At 46.2% G+C, this 27,627-nt stretch overlaps 1 protein-coding gene across 1 annotated transcript; it reads right to left on the reverse strand.

Moving 5' to 3' along the window:
* Positions 1-6,607: 6,607 nt before the first annotated feature.
* Positions 6,608-14,664, reverse strand: SCNN1D (sodium channel, non-voltage-gated 1, delta subunit). The gene is made up of 12 exons (XM_009870556.1): positions 14,345-14,664; positions 13,276-13,528; positions 11,781-11,974; positions 11,244-11,347; positions 10,697-10,860; positions 10,027-10,125; positions 9,334-9,451; positions 9,072-9,150; positions 8,387-8,468; positions 7,599-7,624; positions 7,201-7,276; positions 6,608-7,018 (listed from the first exon to the last, which is right to left on the reverse strand). The coding sequence occupies exons 1-12, from the start codon at positions 14,662-14,664 to the stop codon at positions 6,608-6,610; spliced, it is 1,926 nt and encodes a 641-aa protein (XP_009868858.1).
* Between the last annotated feature and the right edge of the window lie 12,963 nt (positions 14,665-27,627).

A 27,627-nucleotide genomic window follows, 5' to 3' on the forward strand; every position in this document is an offset into this window, starting at 1 on the left:
CATCGGGGGGAATTTTCGCTGGGGCACCTCCCTTCTGAGCTGTGTGCCCAGCAGGAGTGGGAGGACGGGGCAGCTGAGTTGTTACTGGGAGGGAACGAGGGACGGAGGTGGGGGGAGTAGCCAAGCTGGTTCCAAGGCACAAAGGGGACCACGTGTGTCTCTGCAGCGGTTGAGGTGGCTGCAGAGACCGGCTGAAGTAGGAGCCTTTGCTCCCCGAGCACATCTCGGCACTTAGCACCTTCCTCACCGTGAGGGAGCACATTTGCTTCCTACGTCCTGGTGCTCCAAGAAGCCACGGGGTTGCCCTCAGGTTGCCCGTAGATCTCTCGAGGTGTCTCGGTGAGCTTCACCCGTCGTGTCCCTCCAGCAGCGCATGAACGTGAGCGTGGCTGCCCCGTCGGGGCTACACGGGCGTGCAGCCTGGAGGTGAGCGAGCCCAGCCAGCCTTCTCCTGGCGAGGGCTCCCATCCCCTTCGGATCCAGGCATGGAGGAAGTTCTTTAGGCAGGTGAAAGCTGCTGCGCGTGGTTGGTGACGCGGCTCTGTCGCACACGGGGTGGCCGGGCTGCTCTGCCGGGGCTGACGCTGTAAATACGCTGTAACCTATTAACCTCCTTCACTTGCCTGCTTTCAGTACGACTTTGTAACACGTTTTTTAAACTCTCCTTTTCCCTCCCCAGCCTGTACTGACTGTAACTATGGAACCAGATATTCTGTATGTTATTATCTTTGTACGATTTTAAAACTGTTGCTGTGGTGTCTGCCTATTTTCCCCCCTCCCTTCTCTTTGTCTCTTGAAACACTGTTAATAAAAATCTAGATAAACTCCTTCCCTTCTCCTTCTTTGGCTTGATTTATTTACGCAGGGTTTCTTGCCTTGTTGCCTGTATTAACTGGATCTAGAAAATCATCCCTTTTTAACCTGTTTTCCTTCTCTGGAGCCCACAGCTTGAATTTAACGGCGGTGAATAGACTGGAATGCCACGTAAATTCTCAGCATTTTTTTTTTGTTAGGTTTCTGTGATGCTGTTTTGTGATAATGGGATTTCAGGGTGCTTGGGAAGAAGGCTGGGCTAAAGGTGATGGGCTCTGGGCACCCCCACCCCACCCCATTCATGTTTCTCCAGAGCACTTGGCTCAATGCTTGGTGTGTTGTGAGCTCTGCTGGTGGCTGTTCTGTAAAAGGAGACCTTGCACTACGTGAAAGTATCAGCCTCCTGCTCGTGGAGCACCCTTTCCCACATATCACAGTGCAACTCCCCCCTCCACTGTGGTTTCTCTGATACTGTGTGTCTGTGGCAGAAAAATAAAAGAAGAAAAGAAAGACTGCTCCGGCTTCATGATTTCTATCCTATTTAGCATGGAAAACTGATGCAGAAAAACCAAATTGTGCAATAGCCAAACTGGGCAATAGACAAGCAGATCCCAATTCTTGAATACGGGTTGGCTCCTGAACTCGGTGAGGAGTTAAAGAGGCAGGAGGCTTTAAAATCAGCAGGCATTTGTTTGTGGAAGGAGAGCTGCGTGTTCTTACAGTAAATGTAAAGGCACAGAGTTTGGGAGACCTGTGCTTACCTGTTGCTGCCGGGTACGCTTAGCAACTCAACAGGAGACTCATTCTAAAGAAACGTTCAGAGATGAGTCTTCGTTGTCCTCACGGACAAGCTGCCTGTTTTCTATAAAACGTGTGAGTGGGGTTTTTTTCCCTCTCCCAGAAAGGGAGTGTGTTTTATTTCAGGAAGGTGGCGGGGGAGCAGGTGGAAACGCTGGGAAGCTGGCGTGCTGGCGCACAGAGAATGAGAAGCAGCGTGGGGGGCGATGGATCTGTCACCGGTGGGAGGGGAGGGTGGTGTAACGATGCGCAAGGCAGAAGTCGCGGTGGCGTCGGGAGGTGTTTGTGTGCCCAGGCCAGCACTGGCCGTGGGAACAGGCTGAGTCCCACCAGTTAAGAAGGGGCTCGAGTGACTGATCAGAAGCCAACAGGTAGGTGAAGTTGGGTTTGCAGCAGGCACAAAGCCAGGCATTTCCTGAGTGGTTTTATGCCTGAAAATCAACAGGTCCGGCTCACAGCCTGTTGCTGAGGCTCCTGTTCCAAGCGTTTGCCACCTGCATGTCCCTGCCCATGGCAGGGAGGTTGGATTAGACGATCGCTGAGGTCCCTTCCAGCCCGAGCGATTCTATGTGGGTTAATGCCAAAGATGTTTTTTCTCAAGACCTTTGGGGCTGGACAATCCACTGAAAAGAGGCAATTCTCAGAGCTCAGCGCAGTGCAGCCCATGGCAGCTGTGGATCTACCCTCTCAGTGACTCTCCAGAATGTGTCTTCAGGCAAGCAAAGGGCGCAGGAGCTCTCTAGGAAGGACCACAGGGAGCTGCAGCTGTGTGGGTAAATGCCTGGGATCTTTCACTTATCTTTTCCCCTGTGGCCAAGTGTGTTCGTCACCAGGCAAAAATGAGCTCAGCAGCCCAGTCCGGGGCAAAAATTGCCCTAGAACATCAAGCAGCAAACATACAAGCAGAGATGTCATTAACGGGATGCGGGTGCTAATTATCTCTAGAATTGCAGCCTAAATCTGAAACCTTTCCTGCATCAAGGGAGATTCTATCAGAGAACGCTGCAGGGACACCTGAACTCTTTGCCTTCACTTGTGGTTTGAACAGAGCCTTGAGTCAGATGACGTGGAGAACTGTTATTATCTGTTAGTGCCCTTCAACAGGTTGTTGTTTCGTTCCAGTACAGGTGTTGTACGTGCCACAACAAGCTCTGGGAAGTCTCGCTGCTAGAAAAGAAGCCAGAAAGTTAATGAATTACCTTATCTCTGTTCCTGGCTGGACACTGTGTCCAGCAAACTACGGTGAAGCCCCGTGTTCCCAACTGCTCCAAGCTCTGCTGCTGCACGAGTGGCACCACGGAGGACCTTTGCCTTTCGGAGCTCTCAGCCTCCAGAACAGCTCCCTCCTTCGGGCTTAAAAAGTGTCTCTGCTGTCTCTTGGGCTTGGGAAAAAAGTGCCAACAATATCAAAAGGGGGGGAATTATCTCAAATCTGATTGTGAAGCAAGAATCCTGAGAGCGTGTCTGCATATGCAACTCATGAATAATCCTGTTGTTATTAAGAAAGAATGGAAAGTCAAACCTGAGCCCTCTGAGGCAGCGCAAGACTAAGTATCCGGTCTCTTACATCCAGATGAAAGTTGCGAGCTTGGAGTAAAAATAGCCTGACGCACCCTGATCTCCATGGTTGGGAAGTAGCAAAGTGAAGCAAAAATATCGGGGCTAACGCCTCTCCCTGTGTATTTTTGCAGGAGATGCTACCTACCTGGACATCTTCCGCGAGTTCTCTCACATGGCCTCGAACAACCCCGAGAAACTCAAAAGGAGGAGCCTCCATTTCAGCCACTCCTGCAGGTAGCCCCGTCCTCCCAAGACCTCCCGGGGGAAGGTCGGGCTCCGAGCTGCTTCGGCTCCACCAGCGCAGAAGGGCAGCAACGTCTGAGCAGGTGGCACAGGCGAGCCGGCCTCAGCTCCCGGGGAGGGATGTTCTCTGCTGCTGCAAACCTGCGTTCTCCCCGGCATCTGCTCCCGTGCCCTGACCAGAAGGGGACAGACCGACCAGAAGGGGACAGACCTTCCAGGGTAGTCCCGGAATAGCTGCCTTCTGGCTCAGTCCCTGCGCTTTGCAGGTTAAAGTGGGTTGAGCCGATCTTTCAGCACTCAGTGTCCTTTCTGCGTTGCTATTTCTTTGAAAAACTCCCCTTTCCAGGTGGGTGCAAAACCCACATTTATGATACCGCCCCTAAAACGGAGTAGAGGCAAGTGGTGCTGACCAGGAACACCAGGAGGAGGCTACGTCTGGAGTAACTCACCTCCTTAGATACCTCCACCACCGAGTGCTTTGAGACATTGGGAGTAATATGGGCCAGGAAATAAAATACTGATTCCCTGGAGATTTGACAAGCAGTGTGGGAAGCAGAATCTAGCTCGCTCCCTCCTGCTCGTTGTGCATCTCACTGTCAGGAGAGTTGTACTCTTCTTGTGAGACACAGCTTTCAGTATTATTTTTTTTGGTCATTTATTATTGTATGTTGTAGTTACCGAAAATAATAAAAGGTTGTGTGTGGACTATACAGGTATAGGCACCATGACGTAATAAATTGCGTTGTCAGAATGATGTATATAAAGTGTGACGTGCTGAAATGTAATATATCTCATGGCAGAAGAAATGTATTTTTTTTGAGTAGGTGGGAGTGAAAAAAATCTCACGTGCAAACAGTGTCTAAGAACTGAGAATAAAGAGAAGAACTTTTCGATTCACACCCATTCTGTCACTCTTTCTAGATCTTTCCAAGCCAGTGAAGCACTGAAGAAGGTGTAAAATATTAAATTTTTCTGACCCAGCAGCAGCTTGCAGTGGGAAAGGGACTCGCGGCAGCCCTGCTGCTCGGCTTTCAGTTCTGGGAGCTTTCCTTTGGGGAAGAACATGAGTCCACGCCCTCAGAGAGGATTCCTCTAAGCTACTTCAGACTAGATGCTTATTACTTACACTTCCACAAGCTTAGAAATCATTATTTTATTCTACTACAGGTGGCACAAGCAGGTGTGAAGCAAAGCCTCCCCATGTCCCTCTCCCACTGCGCTGGAGCCCACCTGTTGCTCATCGCTGTAACTTGGCCAAAGTCTCAGCTGGGTTTGGCCAACGTCTCCATGGATTCTCCTTGGAAATGAATGAAAATAATCAAGCAAATTGAGCAAAGAAAAAAAAAAAAGGGGGGGAGAGGTTCAAAAGCATCTCGGTGCTTTGCTCCTCGTGCGAACTGAGGTTCCCACCTCGACGTCTGGAACCAAAACTCTTTTCATGGGGGACATTTAGGCTTCTGCAAGGGAGAGGGGCGACATTCTGCAAAACACTTTTCCAGAGTCAACACTTTGTCCTGGTTTGAGAGCCCCGGGAGGAAAGTTCTGGAGCTCCTGGCCCAGGTGGCAATCACAGTGCGGGAGCAGAGGATGGGCCAGGTGACCCAAACAGACCAATCAAGACGTTCCTTCCCAGGGAGTTCGGTATAAAAGGGTCCCTGAGGGGAGACCTGGGGCTTCAGTGCCTGTTGTGCTGGAAGGGTTGATGGTGTTCCTCATCTCTGTGTGCTGCTGGTGTTCCTGGCTCCTGTTTTCAGGCTGCAGAGGAGCACCGCTCGTCAGGACAGGTTGTCTTGCCCTGCCCCTCTGGGTGGGAGCAGCACAGCTCGCTTTCAATTGTGGGGTTTTTTGTTTGGGTTTTTTTTGGACTGCCATTGGGACTCTGCACTCAGGTGCTCCCATCTGCTGCCAAGTCCAGTCTGGGATGTTTTTCTGCTTGGTCACTGTCTGGAAGGCGTGGGTTCTGCATTATCGTATTATTTTGTACCTTTGCATATCTTTGCCTGCTTGTATAACACCTGTATATAGTTGAACATCTTTATTGTTATTCTAGGTGTTACCTTCTTTTTTGTTACGCTAGTTCAAAGCTTTTTTCTAGTCTCTCTCCCTGGTTCCCCTGTTATCCTGGGAGGGTGCTGGGGGGATTGCAGAGATTGTCTGTTAAAATTTAGTGGCTGGCCCAGCCTTAAACTTTGATGCACTTAAAAGGGACAATTAGGCAGTAACAAACCCACACATCAGTTGAAGGTAAAATAAAGTCAAGCTAAGCTCCCAGTCATAGTCCATATTTAGAGCATTTTATTATTTAAAAAATTACAAAACAAAGCTCCTGGGTTTCTTGTTAACTCTTGTTTTCTACAGAAAGTCATGAGCAAGATTATAACAGTAAAATGCTCCTGTGCAAACATCATCATCAAAAATAAATGTGCTATTTTATGTACACATAAGTTACTGTCAAATATTAACATGAACACATCTCTGTTTATAAATAGACTGCAACAAAAACGCAGCATTGTTTTAATCTTCTAAATAAATCAGATGCTTTGTCTGCGATGTAACCAAGTTATCAACCCCACTTCCTCTCTTTCTGTTCCTCTGAGACAGTGAGTCTCATCCAGAATCAGTCTGGGTTGTCTAAAAGCATCTCAGCAGCAGCATTCTGTGCATTGGCCTCAAAATGCAAGAGTAAGGGGTGAAGGACAGAGCAGTGTCTCCGAAGCAAAGCTGTGATCAGAGCCACCTCCCGTTCTCACACGCTCTGTCACCCTTGAGACGACGCTGACCGATCCTCGGCCTCCATTGGAAACCTTTCCATGAACAGCCGGGCTGAGTTTTCTCTTGAGTACGTCTGTGAAATGTTGATGGGCCTGTCCGAAGCCACGGGCTGATTTCCTCATGAGCGTTTAGAAGTTAAAAGCTATGGGTGAGCTTTTAGGAGGGTGTCCCAGGGACTAGAAGTACAGTTCTCCCCTCCCCAGATGCTCCTTAGGAAGAAAAGAACGTTGCACGATGCCTGGATCCAGCACGCCCGGATGGTTTAATAATGAACTCATGGGAGGGTGGCCGAGCTCAGCAGCGCGGCGTTTCGGTGCCCGCAGATCGCGGATACAGCAGGGGTCTGTGTGCAGCTTTCTGCAGCACCTGAGCACTAGGGGAGTTGAGAGTCTTCTGCTTCTCTGCAGACCCAGACCTGCCCTTAGCTACTTGGCTCCCCTCCCAGAGAGCTGTCCATCGTGTGCCGAAATCCGTTGAGCATCACATCTGGGCGAAGCTCTGGCATTTCCGTCTTGCTGGAGAGTGGGTGAAGGTGCAGGTCACTGCTGCTGTCCACGGCAATAGTCACTCCAGAAGGACGACTGTGAGCAGAATCATCACCTTTTCCAGCTTCGTCTTGGACAACGCGGTAGTTTTCTAGGGTCAAGCTCACACTGGGGATGGTAGGAGTGCGAGCTACTTTCAAGGTCTTTGACCTGAGCCTTTGGTAGCAGAAGAGGAGAGACAGGACTAGTGTATCTATGAGCAGCTCAAACATTTCAACTACAGACAGTACTGAGGAGCCAAACCAGAGACTCCATTGGCTTCCCATGCTGGACAGAAGCAGATTCTCCTGTGGGAAAGATCAAAGGGGTGTAGGAACATGAAATCGTTGTGTATTGCCCCTTAAGAAGTCTCTCCCTTAAGAAGAACAACCCCATCCCACCCTGGGGGCTGTAAAATAATCCTCCCTCCATCCACACACCAGAAGTAAGGGCAGGTAAGGATGTTTGGAGCTGCTGTAGTGCAACCTACCGAGAGCAAAGGAGACTCGTTCACAGCCTGGTAGTTCAGTTGCTGGTAGAAGATGGTCACCTTGGCAATATCCCTCCTGCGTTGGAGAAAGGGGGCAGTTAGCAAAGGTGAGGTGCCCAGAAGGTCGTTCACCCGGTGGAAGGTGCTGCTGGCGCTGTGTGCTTGGTTTTACATGCTACACAATAGGTTCCACCACTCAAGCTTTCTGCCTGAGGGTATTTAGGAAAAAGGTTACAGAAGTGATTGTCTTGTGGTGTTGTCAGGAAAAATAGAAAATCTATTGGATGACCTGAACACTTGTCTCTTCTCCTCCCTTTCCTGTCCACCATCTACCGATTCTGAGAGGGTGAAGAGTTGACCCATAGTTCAAACAGCAGCACCTTCTGGCAGTGACTCACCTGTTGCTGGTGGAGTTATAGCCGTTCTGATGCCTCAGAGCCTGGCGGACCCAGTCCTGCGGCAGAGTACACGTATGTTACTGTCTAATCTGTCCTCTGAGTTTTTGTATGCATAACATTTTGTAAATGTAGATTCCATGAAAAAACCAAAATGGCTGTGGCAAATAATAAAATGGGATGTAATTGATTGTTTTATAACACCAAGTGACGGCTATCAAGCAGTAGCTCTATTTGCCAGAACAGCAAAGAAAAGCACGCTGATATTTTAGGTGCACATAGTAAATTCTACCTTTAATGGCAACCACACCAAATGATTTCCTCTTTTAAAACGTATTGCTTGTATTTACATCCAGCTCATCACCTATTTCATGTGAATGAATTACCCGAATGCCTGCCTGCTGCTAGAACACGAGACGTGGCAAGAGGTCTTGCACTGACTCACAGGGTGTCCGCGGCAGCCCTGCAGCTCCTCACGGACCGTAATGAGTGAGTTGCTCCACCACAACACCCACTGGGAGCAGAAAGTCATTAACACCGTTTTGTCGGTGGGAACGAAGGCGGTGAGCGGAATTGCTTAAGGTCACGAGGAGCAACTGATTAGAGCTGGAGCTGAACCTCTCCAGCATCTTCGTCTGGCATCTTAACTGCGGGGTCGTTCCCTTGGGCCCAGGTTTTGGGCCAGTTTGCTTTAGTTGCCAACTTCCACCATTGCTACTTGAGTCATTTTTTTTCCACTCTTTACTCTGATATTCCAACGGCCACAGCAAATACAGCATCCCCCCCTAAACCCAGCAGTTGTCTGTGTGAACTACCTGGGACTTCACCGACGGCCACTTGGCTGTCCCAGCAGACACCTTGTACAGTGATTCCCTGATGGGATAAAACCAGAGATTATGATTACTGCAACTCTTAGAGTTTAAAAGCGAGTAAGTGGAGGAGTTTAACAATTCTAACTGCTTTCCAAGAACCTCAGGAAAAGATTTGTAAATCAGCTTAGAAAATAAAACCAGAGGTTGCCTGCAAACTGTTCAGGTCAGGAGGGAAAGCAGGATGGTTTAAAAATCCTGACGACTTTTTTCTTTGATGAATTCAAAAGCAAAGCAGTTGATATTTTGCTTTAAAATCAAGCCTTTCCATTTGGGAATTGACCCACAATAGAAAAGGTGAACCAAAAGTAATATAGATTGAAAAATGACGCAAATGGGTTTGGGCTTAACAAAATATTTCCGTGCAATTAAAATGATTTCACTTCTCTGCTCTCGTGCACGCGCAATGATCTTATTTAACTTGACCTTTTTTTCCTTTCTCAGAACTTGGGGCTCAACCACCAAACTGAAACCTTTTGTTCAGAAAGTGCCAAAAATTCAGTCGGCCATTTGGCCCACACAGTTTTCCACTAAGCTGCCTCCATTTCCACCGGTGGGATTTTCCTCTGCAAGCTGGCACTTATTGCGCACCGCCTTGGTGACCTACCGGCAGGGCTTGGGGCACTGGTCGAAACAGTTCAGGTGATGATTTCTGAGCCTGTTGTACAGCTGGTAAAAGCAGTGACCTGGTGGAAGAAATGGGAGGAACACGCTCAGACCCTTCCTTGGGAGAGGGAAGGTCACCACAACCTCTGCCCTGGCACACAGCCCTCTCGCTGAGACCTGGTTTTGCCTCCCTCTCCCTTTGGAATCTAAGGTGGGTGTTGTAGGAAGGTGACAAGGGCAAGACGGGAAACTTGTGCTCTTACCCCACGCAGGCTGCTTGTTGTAGTCACAGTACTCAGCACCGGGAGGCAGCGGGTAGTAGTAATAGCCACAGCCACATTTTTGAACCATGATGTGCTGAAAGCAGGAGTGCAAACAAGCCTGGAAAACCAAGGAGTGAAAGATTAGATAAACCAAAAATTCTCTAAGTGCCCAAATCTTTAGTCTGTAGCACACAGCTGCTAGGAGACAGGTTTTGTTCTAGTGCAAAGACAGCGGCCACTACTAGAGCATGATGGTGCAAACGGTTTTCACTTTTCATTCCTTGTCTTTACCTCTGGAAAAAAGAAGTATTGAACTCGGTGAGATTGAATCTTCCCCAGCTCTGTTTTTTATTATGCTCAGTGACATCTCAGGCAAACAGCCCAAACATCTGGAGCCTGGAGCAGCGACTTATCCAAATAAAGACCCGATGGCTCAAGAACGTGCTGCTGCAACAGCCCAGCTGCCTTCACGGGCTCATTGTCTGAGCTCTCTTGTGTTATAAGGACAGAGCCCCGGTGTCTGGGACTGAGTATCCCCCACACGTCCCAAATTATAACACCCTTCTTTTCAGAGGGGTGTGAACCTCTCTGTTATCTCCAGCAATGAACCTGCAGACTTGTAAAAGCTCTCTGGAGAGTGAGGTGTGACTTGTGCGCTATTCGGCCACTCTCAATAAACGACTAGGGCAATACCTGCAGGGTGTAGGAGTTGTTGTACAGGAGTTTCACATTCACATCGCTGCCATCGGTCGTGCATTTTCCATAATTGCCACCCAGGCGATTCACCTCATCCTGCGGACACAGAAAAGAGGCCTCAGGGATCAGGTGATTTAATTGGACCCAGGCATCACTGTCTGAACTTAACTGGATGGGGCAGCGTGTAAAGGACAGGAGGGACGTATGTGAGCAGCTGAGCTACACCTTCCTAATAAAACATATAGGAATAGGGCAAAGATAGGAGAGTGCACGTGGTCATGGTTATGGTTCAGCTGACAAGCCAGAACTCATCATGTCAAAATTACTAAATCACTTCTGAATGTTTGGTCTCACCCTAATACGCTCCTGCAGCCCCCTGCGTAGAGATGGAATGTGAGAGGAGTAAATGTGAGAAAAAGAATTAAAAAACAAATCAGGCCCAAATGTATCAGGGACCAAAAGGCCACTTGCACATGTGGAATAATTTTGTTTCACCCATGGGAACCTGAGCGCAGCGAAGAGATAGCAGGAACTTGCATAGATACAGAAGCACAGTCAAGAAGTGGCCACGGGGGTCCCACTGCGCGAGGCAGTCCCAGTGTTCAGCTCCTCACAGCTTCCCGCAGTCCAAAGGAGAAGAGCGAGCGCTCCCGAGCACGCGGCTGACCTGCTGGATGCCGATGGTGGTTGCGATGCCCGGTCTGATGTCAAAGCCTTCGTGCTCGAGGAACGGCGTCTGGTTGTGGTTGTGGATCATCACTTTCACGCCTGCTACTGTAGACAGGAGCGGGATGTGATCCTTCTGCTCTGCTCGCAGGATAAGGGAAAGTCCTGTGACCCAAAGGAAAGGGAAGTATGCAACAACTTATTTTTTTGGCCAAAATAGGAATGACATCTCAAATTCTCAGCATTGATCAGATTTCTGCTTTGGCTTACAGAAAAGCCGTTCATTTTCCTTAGAGACCTGGTGAGTGGTCAGGGAGCAGTTGCACCAATACTGCTTGGAAACTACAATAATATTCTGCGTGCTCTAAGATAAGATACGGCTATCATACACGTGGCCAGTGAAGCAAGCAAGCCCAGTGTATAATTTGTGCCCCTAGACTAGAAGAGAGGGCTCTATGTCAGTAAGTCAGGTATAGAAGAGATATTTATTCCATAGCCAAATTATTCTAACTTTAGACCTTCTTTTCACCCTTTGCCAAAGAACATACCGTAAGGAATTCCTGGTTTTGTAGCTGTCCAAAAAGAGTCTGTTCCCTTGCTGTTAAAAGTATAGCAGCTTCCAAAGACCGGGTGGTGAAAGTGAACATAGTCACTGAAATCAAGAGAGATTTTGATGCGGTTTAATGACGAGCGCAGCAATACCTTTACTTCTATGTACGAAGTGTGCTCTGTGTGTGTAAGCACGGGACTGAGTTGTGAACTCACTGGAGAGAAGGGAAAAAATCAGGTGTGCAGGGATTCACTGCTCACCCAAGGTTTTTTATAAAACCAAGGTGTTTTTTTAAATTTCAAAAGCATTAAATGCAGGAGTCATGTTCACTTGCTTTTCCTTCCACCAAGCAGACTAAACTTCTCCCTGCTTGTCCCAACAGCCAGGCAGGTTGTTCTGTGATATAATCAATGGGAGAAACATCACTTCTTCAGGGCTAAGCCTGGCAGTGCCTGCACACGTAGGCTCACCTTCAGCCCCCCCGAGTCCTCCAGCTCTGCTAAAATCCCAATTAGCACCTCAAGAAGTAGCATACCTGGGCCTGCAGGGCTCCCCATCGTACTGACAGGAGTAGACCATATCTTCTATTTGCTCCTCGTGATCAGAAATGTTGATTATAACCGGTAGCTGGGACATGATATTCATGTAGTGAAACCTGTACCATTCGAGAATTGCATCCATCCCAGATGAATAGGTCTTGTAGAAGCAACTCCCACCCGTGGCGTTGCACTGGAAGAGAGGGAGCCAGGAGGATATTTATCAGAGAATCACAGAATGGCTGCAGTTGGAAAGGACCTCCGGACATCATCTTGTTCTGTGATAAGCACCTTCTTGCCCTGAAGCTGAATTAGGTGTGCTGCTTCATCGCAGGGGAAAAGAGGCAGGAGAGAGCGGGCAAGACAGCTCAGGTCCTTGGCAAAAGGAAGGACAAAGCTGGTGGGAATTCTCTACAAACCTCGAATCACGAACCAAGTCCTGAGATGCTTTCTGTGTTCTTATTCAGGCCCTAGACAGGTGAACCTTCACAGATTCTGGTGAAAGTGTGTTGTGAAGGACTTCAGGATAGGGCGGCACGATAATAATCAGGCAAAAATTGCTGCCTTGTCAAGCCAGACCAATCTCTCACAGCTTCTGCTCTTAGATCTACTCTAACGATGGTTTTGAGTGAAGAATCTGAAGCATTTGCATTCTTCTCTGAAGTCACAGATACACTTTCATTGCATTCCTCCTCTTGATTTGTTATTGCCACCTTTCGTTTTATCTGCAACATTTCTAGCGCCCCCAGCCCCACAGCGTTTAGGCATGGAGGGAATCATCGTGGGTTGTTTCTCTGTTATTTCTAGGCTCACCTGCCAAGTCTAGAAGTTTTGTATATTTTCAGGAAGGGGTAAAATGATTCCCACGGGCTGCTGCTACTGCTCCTTACTGAATTTGTCCCTGCCAGAAGGACTTTACGAGGGGGTGGGCTGTGTCCGATCAGTGATGTTGCTGCCATTTCACTTCAGAAGAATCCCAGCAACCAGCATAAACTGTTGCAGGCAGGGATGGACACTCTTGAAATATCCCCTAAGCTGTCCTTACAAAGCACTGAAAAATATTTTTTCCCACTTGTTTTGTTTTTAATGTGCCTTGTGAGATCTCTGTCGGGCTCCTGAGCGCACTGTTAGGACTTAATGGCTCTGAGTGGCTTCACCTGGACCTTCCACCCACACCCTCTCCCATGAGCCCAGGAGCTGATTTAAGTTCAGCCCAGAACCCTCAAGTCTCTCTTAGGGCTGTGTTGTGGGGTTGCTGGCCTCATTGTTGATTCTGTGGGCAATTCCATGGCCTGATCTTAAACCTGCCTCTTCACCACCACGGATATGCCTGAGGAGCTGGACTCTTGGTTGGACACGGCCACCATCTCTGAGCTTCCTTCACTCACTCAGGTAGGGTTGGGTGGGGTGGGTTCCTGGTCCCTTGGGGAGCAGCCAGCCCTTGTTGGTCCCCTCTGTGCCCGGGCTAACATCCCAAAGAGGATGCACGCTTACCAGCTTGAAGGCCACGCTGGAATGCCTCTTCCCTGACCTGTTGTTGTGGTCGGGCATTCTCAAGAGAGAGTAGTTCTGGCTCAGCTTGAAGCTGGACCTGCTGAGGTTGCCCATGCTGGACAAGTCTTTTACGTGGATGTTTTTCTCGTTCGCGTGGAATAAGCTGGCTGATGTGTTGATGCCGTACAGAAAAGTGATCGATTCCTCTGCCATGCGATCCAGCTGAACCAAGTGCTCACTCACCAGTTGAAATCTGCAAGGAACAGAAAGATAAGCTCTCTGTGAATATTCGCATTTCTCTTAGGCAAAGGCACATTGTTTTATTTACCCTCAGAGCATCTGTGGAAAGGCTACTTTCCTGGTCTCTGCAGGCCTTGACGTTTGTGTGAGAAAAACCAGCAATTAGGGTGCCCATGTTTAGCATAGCTAACTTCGATAAATTAATTTATTAGCAGCTCCAGTAGCTGAATTTCTAGTTGCTGCATCCTCTACTGGAAACCTCAGAACTGTGCAGCATCAGCTGCTCAAACTGGCCTTACTGTCAGACAATTAGATAATTATTCCCGGGGAATTACATACTTCCTTTCCTATGTAATTTGAAACTTCTTGATAACTTGCCGTTACTGCGCGAGCCTCGTTTGACAAACCGAGCCATGAGGGCTTTCACAGAAATTATATCGTCTGCGGTATGAAAGGCCAAGCAGAATCAGCTCTAGCAGATGTCACTCCAGAGATCAGCGGTTTCGTTGGGAATGGGTGCACGCAACAGCCGTGTTTTTCAGGGAAAGGCTGTTTTTATCAGAGCACAACATCAGTCAGCAGTTCGAACCGAGTCACGAGGCACAGTTCCCTCTGCCCTGACTCAGTGCATGAAATAAACTGCTACCTGCTGTTGCACCGTTGCCAGCAAGATGTTATCTTAAAACCCTCCTGGAAATAACAATAGTCCCTTTCCACTTCTGGGAGGCAGACAGGACCTCCCCCAGGCTGCAGCAAGGAGGTTGCTGACCCTTCCCAAGCCCTCCTGACGAAGGGCACAACTGCGGCCAAGGGGACAAGCGCGGGTTACCTGTAGGGGTCCAGGTTGCAGATGGTAATTGCTGGAAACATCTTGGGCTCTGAATGCATTGACATGGTCAGGACGACAGGGTAGGCCCAGTACTGGCTGAACATAAGTGCAAATTGCCAGTACAACATGCCGAAGCTGGCAAGTAACAGCAGAGTCCAAAAAGCTGTTTTCATCCTGTTGCTGTCCGAGCACACGAGGCGGATGGTGCCGTGGATCGTTGTGTTCTTGCAGAAGAACTCAAACATGTCCTTGAAGGAATCGTAAAACTCAATCAAGCCTTCTTTTTTCTCTTCTTCTTCTCTTGCCACTTCCTGCTCCATCCTCTAAGTCTGTTTCTGCTCGACAAAAAAAATTAAATAAGTAAATCTCACTAGCTCGTTAGGCTACAGCCAATCTATGGGCTCTTTCAAACAGGGTGCCAATGAGTTTGTTATTAGCAAGAGCTGAAAAATAACTGTGAGCTGAGACGTATCGATGTCTCTCCAGAGTTTGGGCACCAGGAAGTAGCAAAGAGGTCAAATGTTCTGCTTATAAGTAACTGGAGGCGTCCTACCGCGTGCGATGACTTCTCCGTCAGTGCAGACACGCAAAGTTAACGTGACTAATGCACAGGCTGCTGAGACGTCTGCAGCCAAAGGGGTGTGTGGTTTCCTTCTAAGAACACCAAGGACCAATAGTGAATTCTGAAACATATTGAATATCGAATTCTGTAACTAATTCATCATGATGAGTCTATTGCTAGGGAAACATGCTGGCCTATAGGCCTGAAACAAGACTCTCGGACCTAGAACTACGGCTTTATCCTTGTTTTCAAGGTATTGGGATAAATCCAACTTTCAAGGGAATGATGAGGATAAATGGGAACTGATTTTAATTTTTGCTGATGACCTCTCATTCTGAAGAATGGAGGGAAACAGATGAATTTCTGCCCTCCCTGAAATAGAACCATTTCCCAAGTGACATACAGTAGGTATTCCATAATTCAGATACAGAGTCAGGTATTTAGGAAAGGAAGGGAAGAAGAAGACCACCTTGATTGAAACCGCAGAGGGGATTAATTAAATTAGAATATGGATAAAGCATCACAGATACTTAAATGCTCTTGGGTTCTTTCTGAAGACCACAGAAATATTAATTGCTGTTATTAACAGAAATTTTGCCACCTGTCTCTTACATAAATAGCTTCAGGAATCTAAAAATCTTCTTCCATTTTACAGAAGTGAAAAGGAAGCACAGAAGCTGAAAATCAGTGGCAAGAAGAGTGGCACAGCTGGAAGTCGAACCCCATCTCTCCTTTGCCACAGTAAGTAAAACGTCCGCTACGCTTCTCTACGTAATTCCAGGGTTTATGCTGATGAAAGTGTGAACATTATTTATGCTCGGATGTTTCAGCCAGCACAGGTGGAGGATATCTGACTTGGTTTTAGTACCAGCTTGAGGCATTGGACTAATGTTGACATACTTCCACTTACTGAACATGACATCAAGTCCTGCAATATGTGAGTTTCCAACATTACAGCACTCTGTGAATCACCCACCTATTATGCTATTAAGAGAAGTTTACTGAGTGCACCACTTCGGTCCAACCTTAGCTCCACATAAAAATCTTATAAATGCAGTAACAGAGTTTGAAGCCCAGGAGAGCACCAATGACTCCAGAATTGCTGCCAGCGGGCGGCGCGATAAGGAAATGAAAGCTCGGGGGTTTTGCTGAGTTATGGGCTCTGAAGCGTTTGGTGCTCGCTCGGTGTGAGGGGCCGGTGAGGTCACCGCAGCTCGGCTATCGATAGACACGAGTGTCCTGACCTGAAATGCCTCCTCCCTCAATTCCACCTCTCCGTTTTTAAAGCGTGGCTTCATTTCGAAAGCCCTTGGAATAGGGCACTTCAGATCAAAGAATATCTTAGAGGTACAAGCTGCTAAGACAGTCTCTTCAGTGTACCTATTCACGTCAGAAAAATTAGGAATAATCCTTAAACAGCGGAGAGGACTCCAAGAGCTGTACACCAGATTAGCTTTAAAACAGCCCACAAAACCTGACAAGGAAACCCAGTTTGCCACAGGTTATTTTCTCCAAAAACCGTAACACAGACCATATTTGTATTTTCTAAGATACTTTTTAACAGCAATGCAAAATTAACTCAAAGGCTTATGCACCTCCTCCATACTGTTGTCATGAAACATGAGAAATGATTTTTCAAATTTCTCATGTACACTTGGCATTGAGCAAGTACAGGAAGCCTGGGCAAAGGAAGATATTAAAAGGCATGAACAGTTAAAACAAAATATGTGTGATAAGGAACTTATGTAGGAAATGAACAATTCCACTTTTGCTACGAGGAAACATTGCTTTTTCTGCAGTGCATATATAGCTGAACTGTTAATCCCACTCAGACTGCAGAGAGCCACAGTACTCTGAACCACGGGTTGCAAATTTTATCAGCCCACCTTACAGCTGAAGGCTTCTTCAGTCAGACAGGACTATCTGTGGCAAACTCCAGAAACAAGCCCATGGTAGTCTTGTTACCTGCTTTTGCTACACAGTTTTCAGATTAAATGCCTGTGCTAAAATGTACGTTCAACCTTTACCTTAGTCGGTTCTTTCTCATTCTGTTTAGATAAGAATAAATGAAAGTAAGCCTGCAGTGTATGCTAAGAAACACACTGAATGAGTCCTTAAATATTTAGAGTATTTTAAGACAGAAATGAAAATTGTGTGAGACTCAAACAGGAAAATTTAATTTACTCATGTTGTACTAATCTCACTAGTCAGCCTTGCTCTAACGAGAAAAAGTAGAATAAAAAGTAGTAGTTACCAAATGCTAAATCAAATCTATCAAACACACTTTTTTCTATGTATAATCCTGAATCTTAAAAAAGCCACCTGTAAGCATTCAAACCGATGCTTTCAAAGATAATCCATAGTTTTCAGACATTCTGACGGCGCTATGACTAGTTAGATCATACCATTCAAATCTGCATTCTTAAAATAACTAGAATGAAAAAGCATGGGATAACAAAAAAAAAAAACCAACAACCCAACCCAGAGGGAATCTTTTGAAACCCATGTGAAGAGGCAGCAGCCCATCCTCTCTGCTGGTTTCCCAGCTCAGCCTACCACTGATTTATTTAACACAGCGGTCGCAGTCAGGGATTAAAGTCACAGCAAGGGCGACCCGTTGCCTGTCTTGTCTGTGGAAAGTGCCCGGAGAGAGGCTGCGGGTTCTGAGAAAGTCAGTGGAAGTTGTGCAGCCCTGGCAAACAAGCTTAAGTTCACGTATTATCACAGCAGCTCGACACTCAGCACATACTAAACGCACACGAGTGGCACGCGGTCAGATATTTAACCACGTGTAGCGGCATCTATAGCTACATATTGATCATACATATAGACAGCAAGACATAGCAAACCAGCTAAGACCAAATTGCCAAACACCCCACCGTACCTTGGCAGAAACTCTATCTTTGGGTGCACAGAGCAGCCACTAAACTCGGCCTTCGTTTTGGTCCAAAGCTTTCGGACTTCCTTTCCCAAGTGAGGACGCATTGGGAGCTCTCCAGCCTATATGGATCAAATCGATGACATCAAAAGGGGCAGGACTTAAGAGCCTTCGTCTTGGTCCAAAGCTTTCGGATTTCCTTTCCTAAGTGAGGACACATTGGGAGCTCTCCAGCCTATATGGATCGAATCGATGACATCAAAAGGGGCAGGACTTAAGAAACAGATCACGGAAATTATTCAAAGCATGATCCAGGGAATAATAGGAAGTGAATGAACTGGACAAACAAGTTAACGTTAAGGTTACGCTTGAGTTAAAGTTGGTTTGAGTGGTGGTGCTGGTGTGTTCGTTTTCTTTTCAGCGGCTCGAATAGCTTTTCAGCCGTAATTTCTACAAAAGCCTAGGGAAGTAACGGTGGATCCTGTGAGGTTCTTTCCACACTGAACTTTCCTGTCACGGAACTAGCTTTCTGCCTTCTTTTCATGGTTTCCGGAGGCTTGTATGATCACCAGTAATTGAAGCCATTAAGGTTTCCACAGGTGTGCTTGAGGAATTACATACCTCAGTGTAATCTAAAATGATCGGCTCCTCTGTTTAAGGCACACGTGGCAGAGGATTTCTTCCTGCTTCCCTAAGAATATTGCTCATCCATAGTGGGCTATCCCATGCCTATCCCGTATTTAACTCTTCAGATGTTGAGACTTGAACAGGGTAAGGCAACCAGGGCATTGAATTTAAATCAGAATGCCCTGGTTTTGTAATACTGCTCAGTTAAGACTTGCAAAAGTCTGCATAAGTAATGCAGAGGTAGATTTAGAACCCAGGACGGCTAAAACACAACCACCTCACGTTGCTTGCATAATAAGTAGTGACATCTGCCCAGCAGGAAAACAGCTCGGCAAGGGTTTTGCAAGAAGCTTGCTATATGAAAATATTAATACTCTGGATACGGATAACGTACAGAGCTCCAAATTGGGCCAGCAGAGCTGCTGCCTGCCTTTTAAAATTAGCTGGAACCAGATTTTCTATTACATTGGGGGTTGTGAAATACTGCCATTTTTCAAAGGCAATTGAAATATCTTGTGAGACCGAATTCACAAAGAAGGGAGAAAGGACGAAGATTGGGGGAAACATACTCTCCTCATTCTGCCTGATTTCAGTCCTGTGTATGTTTTTAACAATTGCTTTGTGCTGGCTTTTGTTTTAGAAAAACAAAACACGTAGAATGTTCATCTCAAATTTTAAAAGAAGTACTCTAGAACACGTGCATCCCACTAAACAGCTTCTATTAATGTTTTACCCCCGTTGTCTCTGGTATTGAAAGGAAATGTCATCCAAAATTCTTTGAAATGTTTTAATTTTTTTAAAAAGATACTATTTTGGCATTTAGAAATTGAACTTTTTTTTGATTAAAAAAAATCCAATTGGTTCTTGAATGAACAGCTGCTAGCAGAGCCACTTGTCACTGATCGATGAACAAGCAATTGCTCATTAAAAAACCCAGAACAGCGAAAACTTAATTCTGCCATGTCCACTTATTTGTCCCCCACCCTTCTCTCATCGTCTTAGATTGTGCAATAGAAAATGGCAACAATAAATCCTTGACAATGAAGTTGTTGCACAACGAACACACACGAGACAAAATTCTGTTGCTTCATTATGGCTGCAGGCCGCAGCGTAGAGATTCTCTGGCACCACGCTCAGAACACCACCCGCTGAGCCAGCCTTGGATTTTCTCCTGCAGGAAATGGGGAAGAACTGGATACGCAGACGCCGCCGTCCCCCGAGCCAGGGTCAGCTTCTGTCTGCATCTGCTCCTTTCTCATCCTGTGCCCTCAGCTGGGAGGAGAGAGGGGAAGAGAACGCTTTGGCTGGTTTAAACAGTAAGTTGGTGTTTCTTTCAAAATACAGATGACCGAGATAACATCCATGAGAAAGTCCTTTCGGGTTGCAAAAAGGCTGCGCTGTAATTATTTTCAGCGGCGCACAAAATGTTTGCTAGCGCTCGTAGGGCTGTAACGGAGGGGAGGATTAAGCACATGGTGCACTAATGTGTAGAAGCAGCAAATATCGAGGGTTGAAAACACCCTCTGGACAGGCTATGCTCTACACAGAGGGATGCTTCCCATGCTCAAATCCCTTTCCCTGAATTGCAGCTTGTTCCCCAGCTGAGATTAATGGAATCACAGCCCGTTTAGAAGAGAGTACAGGTAAACAAAATTAAGGAATTTTGTCATTTTGCTTTTAGGCTTTTGCGTTGCTGTCACGTATTTAAGGAACTGTCCAAACTTCACGCTTGACCCTTTGTTTTATATTAGCCTTGACTATTGTGGGTGCTCAGCACGGATGATAATACAACTCTCACCCACTTGACAGGCTGCTGAAACAGAAAGGAAAATCAGAGTGTACAAACAGGCCCTTGAGTATGTGCCTGTCTTAACATCAGCACCAGCTCAGAGTAGCAAAGAGAGGCACAAAGACTATCCTGCAGGCAGAGAGAAGAGGCTTTAGGTATTTTGCATGGGCGAAAGTTACTCAGTGAATTCATGTTCCTTGTGGAACAGACTCAGGGCACAGAAAAATCCCCCCACTTCCAGCAGCTTTCCCTGCTGCCACACCACACGGCAAACTCCACTGTAATTTGCTGCCCACTAACCACACAAACTGCCTTTCAGTTATTAACTTTCGCCCTTGTTGCACTTGTTTCCTATCACGCTTAAGTGTTTCATTACTTTCTAATAGTCCTCAACTCGCCTGTGTCTTCCAGAGATTCCTCACTTTTTTCTCTGTATTGTCCTTGAGGCTGTGAGCTGACAAGAGCAGCCTTTGGCATCCACCTCCTCGAGCAGTGGAAGGGATACGGAGCAGACCCCGCACCCTCCTGCCTGCAGCTGGCTTTGGAGATTTACAGCTTAGCCTTGATTTTTAGCAAATCTTGCTTTACTCACGTCACTTGTTCCTGCATGGATGGCGTTTATTCTCCTGGAATGCTCCAGGTTACTCTGTCAAACCATCTTCCCACATTTTCTCTCGCTGCACAGGACACGGCACACCAATCCAGGTTTCCTCTCTCCAAAGTCAGTGTGACTTGTCTCCTCTGGCTTTGTGGAAAACTCCCTCACAGGGCTTTCTTCACGGCCACTGGATGAGCCAGTCTATTCCTCCTCCCACTCGAAGGCAGGCAAACTTCTGTGGGCAACTCTAGAGACAGGAAACTCCCAGTGTTTCCTTTGGGCATTTGTTGGTTGGCTGTGCTGTGTATGGACTTGAACTGGCATGCATCAGGCTCTGCCTCTTGTATTTATTTATTTTTTTTCCCAGTTCTTATTAGCCAGAACCACTCTGTCATCTTTTCAAAGCAGAACGCAAAATTCTTTTTCTGCTGTCCTGCTGGAGAAAGGAGCAGCGCTCGGAGGTGTTACAGAAGTGCTGACAGCTTGTTCAGTCCTATGCAAGAGGCAGAGCAAAAGCAGTCCCTGCCCTGGAGAGCTTCCAAACATTGCTTAATGTCTCCTTTTGATCCTGCCCCAAACGTTCCTGAACTAACTCTGATTTTTTGGGTGTTTTCTTTGTCTCCTGGAGTCTCTCTGTTGAAGCTCTGTCCACCAAAATATCTTCTGGGAATCCCAACGTTCATCACTTTGCTTGGGTGATGCTCTGAGACATGGTTGGAGGGATTTATATCTTGAAACCACAGTGGGTTATGCCTGCAGAAACAGGATAGCATTGGTGTACCTCGGTGTCCCTTTCGCACTGGTTTGCGTCTAGCCAAAGCGGTTCCCCACGCTGCAGAGGCTGCCAAACCTGCTCAAGGGAGTCTGTAAACACTCCTTAACTTGTGCTGAGCTCCCTAGTGCTCTGGTTTTCTCACCAGCAGTGCCTGAGTTAGGCAGGGCTAAAGCGAGCTGGCACATCCTTACAACCCCCCCAGAAATCGCAGCAACGAGCACGTGCACATTCTGCTAGTCACCAGCCAGTTAAATATTTGCTAATTGCACCCCTCGTTATGAAGAGGCTCCGCATAATCCCTACTCTTCATTAAGCCTCCACCAGAGGCGCACAGGGTTAAAAATGCAGCCTCAGTGGCAAAATCCTGCTTGCTTCAGGTATGACCAAGCATTCATTTCCACTCACTCACCTTCCTGAGTAAGACGTCTGTAGCTGCTCCTGTCATCCCTCTGGGATAACACCTGCTTTTTTTGTTTCTCTTTCTGTTCTCGTTTCTTTAGTCACTGTATCTCGCAGATGCTGTTCCACCTGTTCAGACCTGTCAACCCCTCATCTAATATCAAAGATGGTGAAATCCTGCTCGATAGTGGATTTTTTTTTTATCCTACTCCAGCTCAGACGCGGTATCTGTAGGAACGCTGACACAATTAGGACTGGCAGGGGTTGGAGAACATCAGTAAAAGCTTCTTGTTCTGTGGAAACGCAAGGTGCGACCATCCTGGCATCACAGACACTGTAACTCCATCATAAATGAAGCCCAAATCTCTCCAAGCAGTTGTCCAAACTCTTAAAGAAAGCAGTAGGTAGTACTTGTGGCTCCTGTCTTCCGGCAATAGGCAAGTAGATTTTTCCCTGGCGATCCGTCCTCCTCTTGGTACCCAGGAGAGAGATTGCGACGCAACGCTCGGTAGCAATTCCCCGGGGTTTAATCAATCCCGTAACTTCAGGCTTTCCTGTTGGGAACTAGAACAGATGTCGACAAGAGGAAGAGGTGCTACAGTATGGCAGCTAGGAAGGAGGGGAATGAAGAAACCGGGAGCAAACTGCGCAAGGGCAAAACAGTCATTAGTAAATCAGTAACTGAAACTAGCTATTACATAAGTGGCTGTGTCAGCTGTCATACCTCTTTAGACGGATGCTTTTTGGGGCTAAATTCAGGTGCAATGCTTTTTTTTCCATCAGCAGGCTTTGAAGGATTCCTTCATCTTCTTGTAGAACAGCTCTATCCGTGCCTGAGTTGGTAATTGCGAAGTCATAGCCCTGATGCCCCACAGCAGACACCCACACAGCTTTATACAGGCTATTGCTGCTGAAAACTTTTTAAAAAGCACAGTTATAACCCTCTGAATGCAGGTAAACCCTCAGGGAAGCATTGTGGCTAAAGAGGAGACCTGGCTTTAAAAAAGAGAATTTTGTAACCTCTAAATGATGCCAAAGGCGATCCAAAACGCGAGGCCGATGCAAGGATTGCATAGATGACTTATTTTTTAATAATTCAAGCTTGCAGAAGATTATCTGAGAGACCCACGAACGTCCATGTGCTCTGGGTCTGTTTGCTCTGATGTTCGGGGCGTGCTTATTCACGTGGAAAGCACCGCGTTTAACCAGTAAGCCCTAAGATTCGCTATTAATCACTTGTTTTTTATTTTTTTTTCATCCCTGGGAAAGCTTCCCTAGCCAATCAAAGAGCAGAAATGCTGCCACGACCCATAGCTCCCCATGAGTAATGCGGCGTGAACAGTCCACCTGAACATCTCAAATATTCCTGGTCTGACCTGTCTGTTCAGCACTAACAGAAACCCTCCACAAAGGTCCCCAAGCAACCCCCAAAAGTTAGATCAGGAGTGGTTTGTGACCGAAAGGAATGAAACTGGCTTAAGTGGTGTTTTCTTGCTGAATTAACCCCCTCAGCACCACGTGAAACCCAAATAAAGGTAGAAGCCTACAAACTCTTCCCGACTCTTCGGTCGGAGTCTACGTGCTGTTTGCTGGAGGGCTGCTGCTTGCCAAGGAGATTTTGTTCAGTCCCTAGCACATTTAAGCAACAAAAAAAGACCAACCAAAATGAAAGACAACTGCAACAAGATATTAAATTTTTCCTAGCCACCACAACCACAGTGGCAATAAACACAAAACTCCACCCATAGACAGGGTAGAGCCTGTCCCAACACGGACGAAGAAACGCCAGCTCGGAAGCCTTAAACTCTAGAACTTTTCTCTTGCTGGGCAATCTTGGGCAAATCTTTCTGCCTCGCTCTATTGCTTCATCTCTGAAACAGACATAATGACACTTTGCAGCATTGTTGAGAGGGTTAATTGGTGTTTGTATAAAGCTTCGGTGATGTAAGCTGCCGTGTAAGCACGGCGATGACTATTGCTTTGATACTGCTCGTTAATTGCAACAGGACGGGTTGTAGTCACGCTGCAGTATTTAAAAATATGTTTTTAAGAGATATTCCTAGATCTCATCTGATGTTTTAAGATGATCGGTGCTTGTGTATTACGCAAACAGGAGACAGGATTCTCCGTGCGTTTAACCATCCTGCAGATGCTTTCCGACCCCGTGCAAGGGGTGCTGCCTACAGCAGATTCCATCGATTTTGCCCTTTAGCTTTCAGCCCCGTCAGGTGAGCTCCTTGCAATGCCCGTTGCTTAACATAATAAACTTTCCTCTCCCTTCATCAGCACGAGAGGATAAGATCTTGAGATTATTTTCACTTCTAGACCTATTTGTCATAAAGAGATCTATCGATCAAGAGCACTTGTAATTTGCTTTTGTCATGCAGGCCATTTACTGTGCCTCCAGAAGTGAATGCACATCGTGAGACAGTTCTTCTGAAATTCTCTCCTCGCTTGACACGTAAGGAGAGATTGTTAGGCCTACGATGCAACTAATGCATTTTGTGTTACCTGGTTTTTTGAAGTGTCTTAACGTAATACCCACGTTTTCCTCATTTTTGACTGGAGTCTCCCAGTCTTTTGGCAGCAAATATCAACTTCATATCCTATTCCATTGACTGAACTCTCCTCGGTTGACATGTAAGCAGAGATCGTTAGGCCTATGATCCCACTAATGCATTTTGTGTTACTTGTTTTGCTGAAGTGTCTTAACATAATACCCACATTTTGCCCTGGCATTTTTGACTGGAGTCTCCCAGTCTTTTGGCAGCAAATATCAACTTCATATCCTATTCCATTGACTGAACATTGACTTTAACTTGATAGATCAGCACCAATTCTCTCTGTACAAAACATTTCGTGCTTCCTCACGTCCTGCTTTGCCACTGCAGCTACGTAAGTTCTTTGTCAAAGAATGTATACTGCACCTATCTGTGTGTTTAAAATTTAAACAAAATAGTGGAGCTACAAAGAGGGTAAGATTGGTCATGCGGGTTTTTTTGAAGGGGGATGAACAAAAGCAAATTACCTTTCATCTGTCACCGACTTCAGAATATCCCCTGAGCACCCCTCAGGAGAAGAATCTCTAGGACACATTGACATGAATATTCAGTTTAAAGTGCAAGATGGGATGTTGTTCTGTTATTCTGGGTGCCACGGGAATTCATGCTGCCTTGCTCTTATTCTTGATTCCTTATGTCGGGCAAGCATTTATTATTAAGCTGCCCAGAGACTAGCCTGGCAGACATAAATTCTAAGTGTTATTTGTACCAATAGTTCTAAAAAACTTCCCTCCTCTTCAAAGAGGTGTCTTCTTGCAAGGTTGCAGCATCTCCAGAAGGTTGTATCGGTAAATGAACTCTTTATTTACACCTGAACTGATCAGAATGCAGCTGCAAAAGACTGCATGGGCTTCTATGCTCTGTCTGCTGCAAGCAGAGGCGTATTTGTCAAAGAAATTTAGCAAAAGCAGCTCTTTCAATGAGGCACATTTCGTGTTGAACCAGAGGAAAACAAGCCACTGGTCAGCTCCGTAAGGATCTTCCTGTAGGAGCGAATTAAGATTTCAAACAAGTAAGAAAAGAAAAATGATTGTGTCATAAAAACTTGCCACGAAGTCACAAACGATCTCCGTGAGGAATGATTATCTATAGAGATCTGGGTAGAGATTACCCGGCTTTAAAGGAAGCTGAGCAGTAACGAAACCACGGCCATTATAATGGCTTTGGAAGGCACACATCCATCTTGCAGGGTAATAGCTTAATAATGTTCTAATACGAGGCACGCTGCACTTTGGACATAAGGAGCAATGTAATCATACGAACGCTAAAGACGAGCATGCGGAAGCAGTGAAAGGCTCCGAGTGAAAGTGATGAACAGTGAGGAGAAACTGGAATGTAGTCCTATTTGCCTTTGCACCCCAAGGTGACGTCATTTGAAGGCCACTTATGGCCACTGCTGGCTGCGCACCAATTACCGTTTGGGAGGCAAGGGAAATGGGAACTGGATCCTGGGGATGGAGCTCTTTACCCGGTACCGGTGGAATAAATAAGGAAGAGGACTGACCTTTCCTCTTCCTGCCTCAGAAACATGCCAGAATTATTTTCTAAGTAATGCTATCTCCCTGTCAGTCATCCTAAAGGAGGTCACACCTGACCTTAGCTGGGCAGGAGACGAAACCAAAGGGGGAAAAGCTCTGATTTATCAGGGATTTATCAGCGCCTCGGTTAAATTGCCTGTCATTTTACTTGGGTCACCTAAGGCTGTCTCATTGTCTGCTGCCATTCTCAAACAGCAGAAAAATTAAGTCAATCACAAAAAGCATGATGCCTGGAAATATTAATCTGGCCTAGAAATGAGTGACATTGATCATTAGCGTAACAGCAGTGATTATGGAAAACAAAGCTGATGATTCATGTTTGGCACTTGCTGATGTGGAACCTTTAGTCGAGAGAGCTCAAGCCGGTGACACTCACCAAATGATTAAGCGAGCATGCTTCCAGTAGAGCTAGATAAATAATATTATCATTTCTTTATACAAGGAGAAAAATGGAGCTTCAAAACAATTGAATGATTTCCTCATGATCAACAATGAATCAGTGAGACTCGGGAACCATCACAGCCCTTCTCTGAAACTCAAGATAATCACCTGTGTTGAAACTAGTTATGAACAAGTTATCAGTTTCTATAAAAAAAAAAAAGAAGAGGATCAGTTTCTTAGGCAATTGAAGGGTTTGGGGAATTCTACAAAATATTATAGTTCTATTAGATAATATTATACTACACTTCTGTAATACTATGAAACAAACATGCACTATAGGGACAAAACATTAATGGAAGGAAAGTTACTCAGTGGTTAAAGCAGTAAAAACCATCAGAAGGACAAAGGGCCAGAAATAAGAAAAACAAATAAATATACAATACCTCTAAATTGCCTTTTGGCTGAAGACTAAAAAAGAGCCAATTTAGCAGCACTTTATGAGAAAACCAAAGCAAAACCCAAACTCTACATCTCATCCATCAAGGAAATGGAACTGGTTTTAGACAGGAAAGCAGCAAGATGTTTCAATGCAAATAACATTGCTCATAGTTTAGACCTGGAAGTGATGCATCCCATACGCACCTGAACTTGGGAGGGAATTCAGGAAGGCAGGATATAATTACCTGAACTAAATCTGGCCAGGACATTAGCATTAGTGTCCCGTACTCTTATAAAAAGACCTCTGAAGAACTATTGCTCCAGGATATGTCTTGGTTTGGATGAAAGCTTAGACAGTGGGAAATGTGATCAGTTTGTGCTTTGTTACAAACATGACTCTGGGACAGTGACTTAGTTTGTTAGTGTCATCGTTCTCACCAGCACACAGGTAGTTACAATTGCAGCCCATTCAGCTATCAGTGATGGAGATTTGCTACAGACTGAACATCAAATATCCTCCTGCCTTTAATAAGGTTCTTTTGTTGAAAGCCCTCCCCCTGCCCCCCCCCCCCCAAAGAAACTTTGATAAAAGTTTTGCATTCCCCCAAAGTGAGGAACTATGCTTAAAAAAGTTAGATCTAAGTGCAGTTCAGCAATATTTATTCATGCTTGAACGTGGTACAAGCCAAAATCTTAACAAAGGTGTTTTCATGACGCTGTCAGGAACACATATTTTA

The sequence above is a fragment of the Apaloderma vittatum genome, unplaced genomic scaffold (genome assembly GCF_000703405.1).
Source record: "Apaloderma vittatum isolate BGI_N311 unplaced genomic scaffold, ASM70340v1 scaffold22095, whole genome shotgun sequence".
Taxonomy (NCBI): Eukaryota; Metazoa; Chordata; class Aves; order Trogoniformes; family Trogonidae; genus Apaloderma; species Apaloderma vittatum.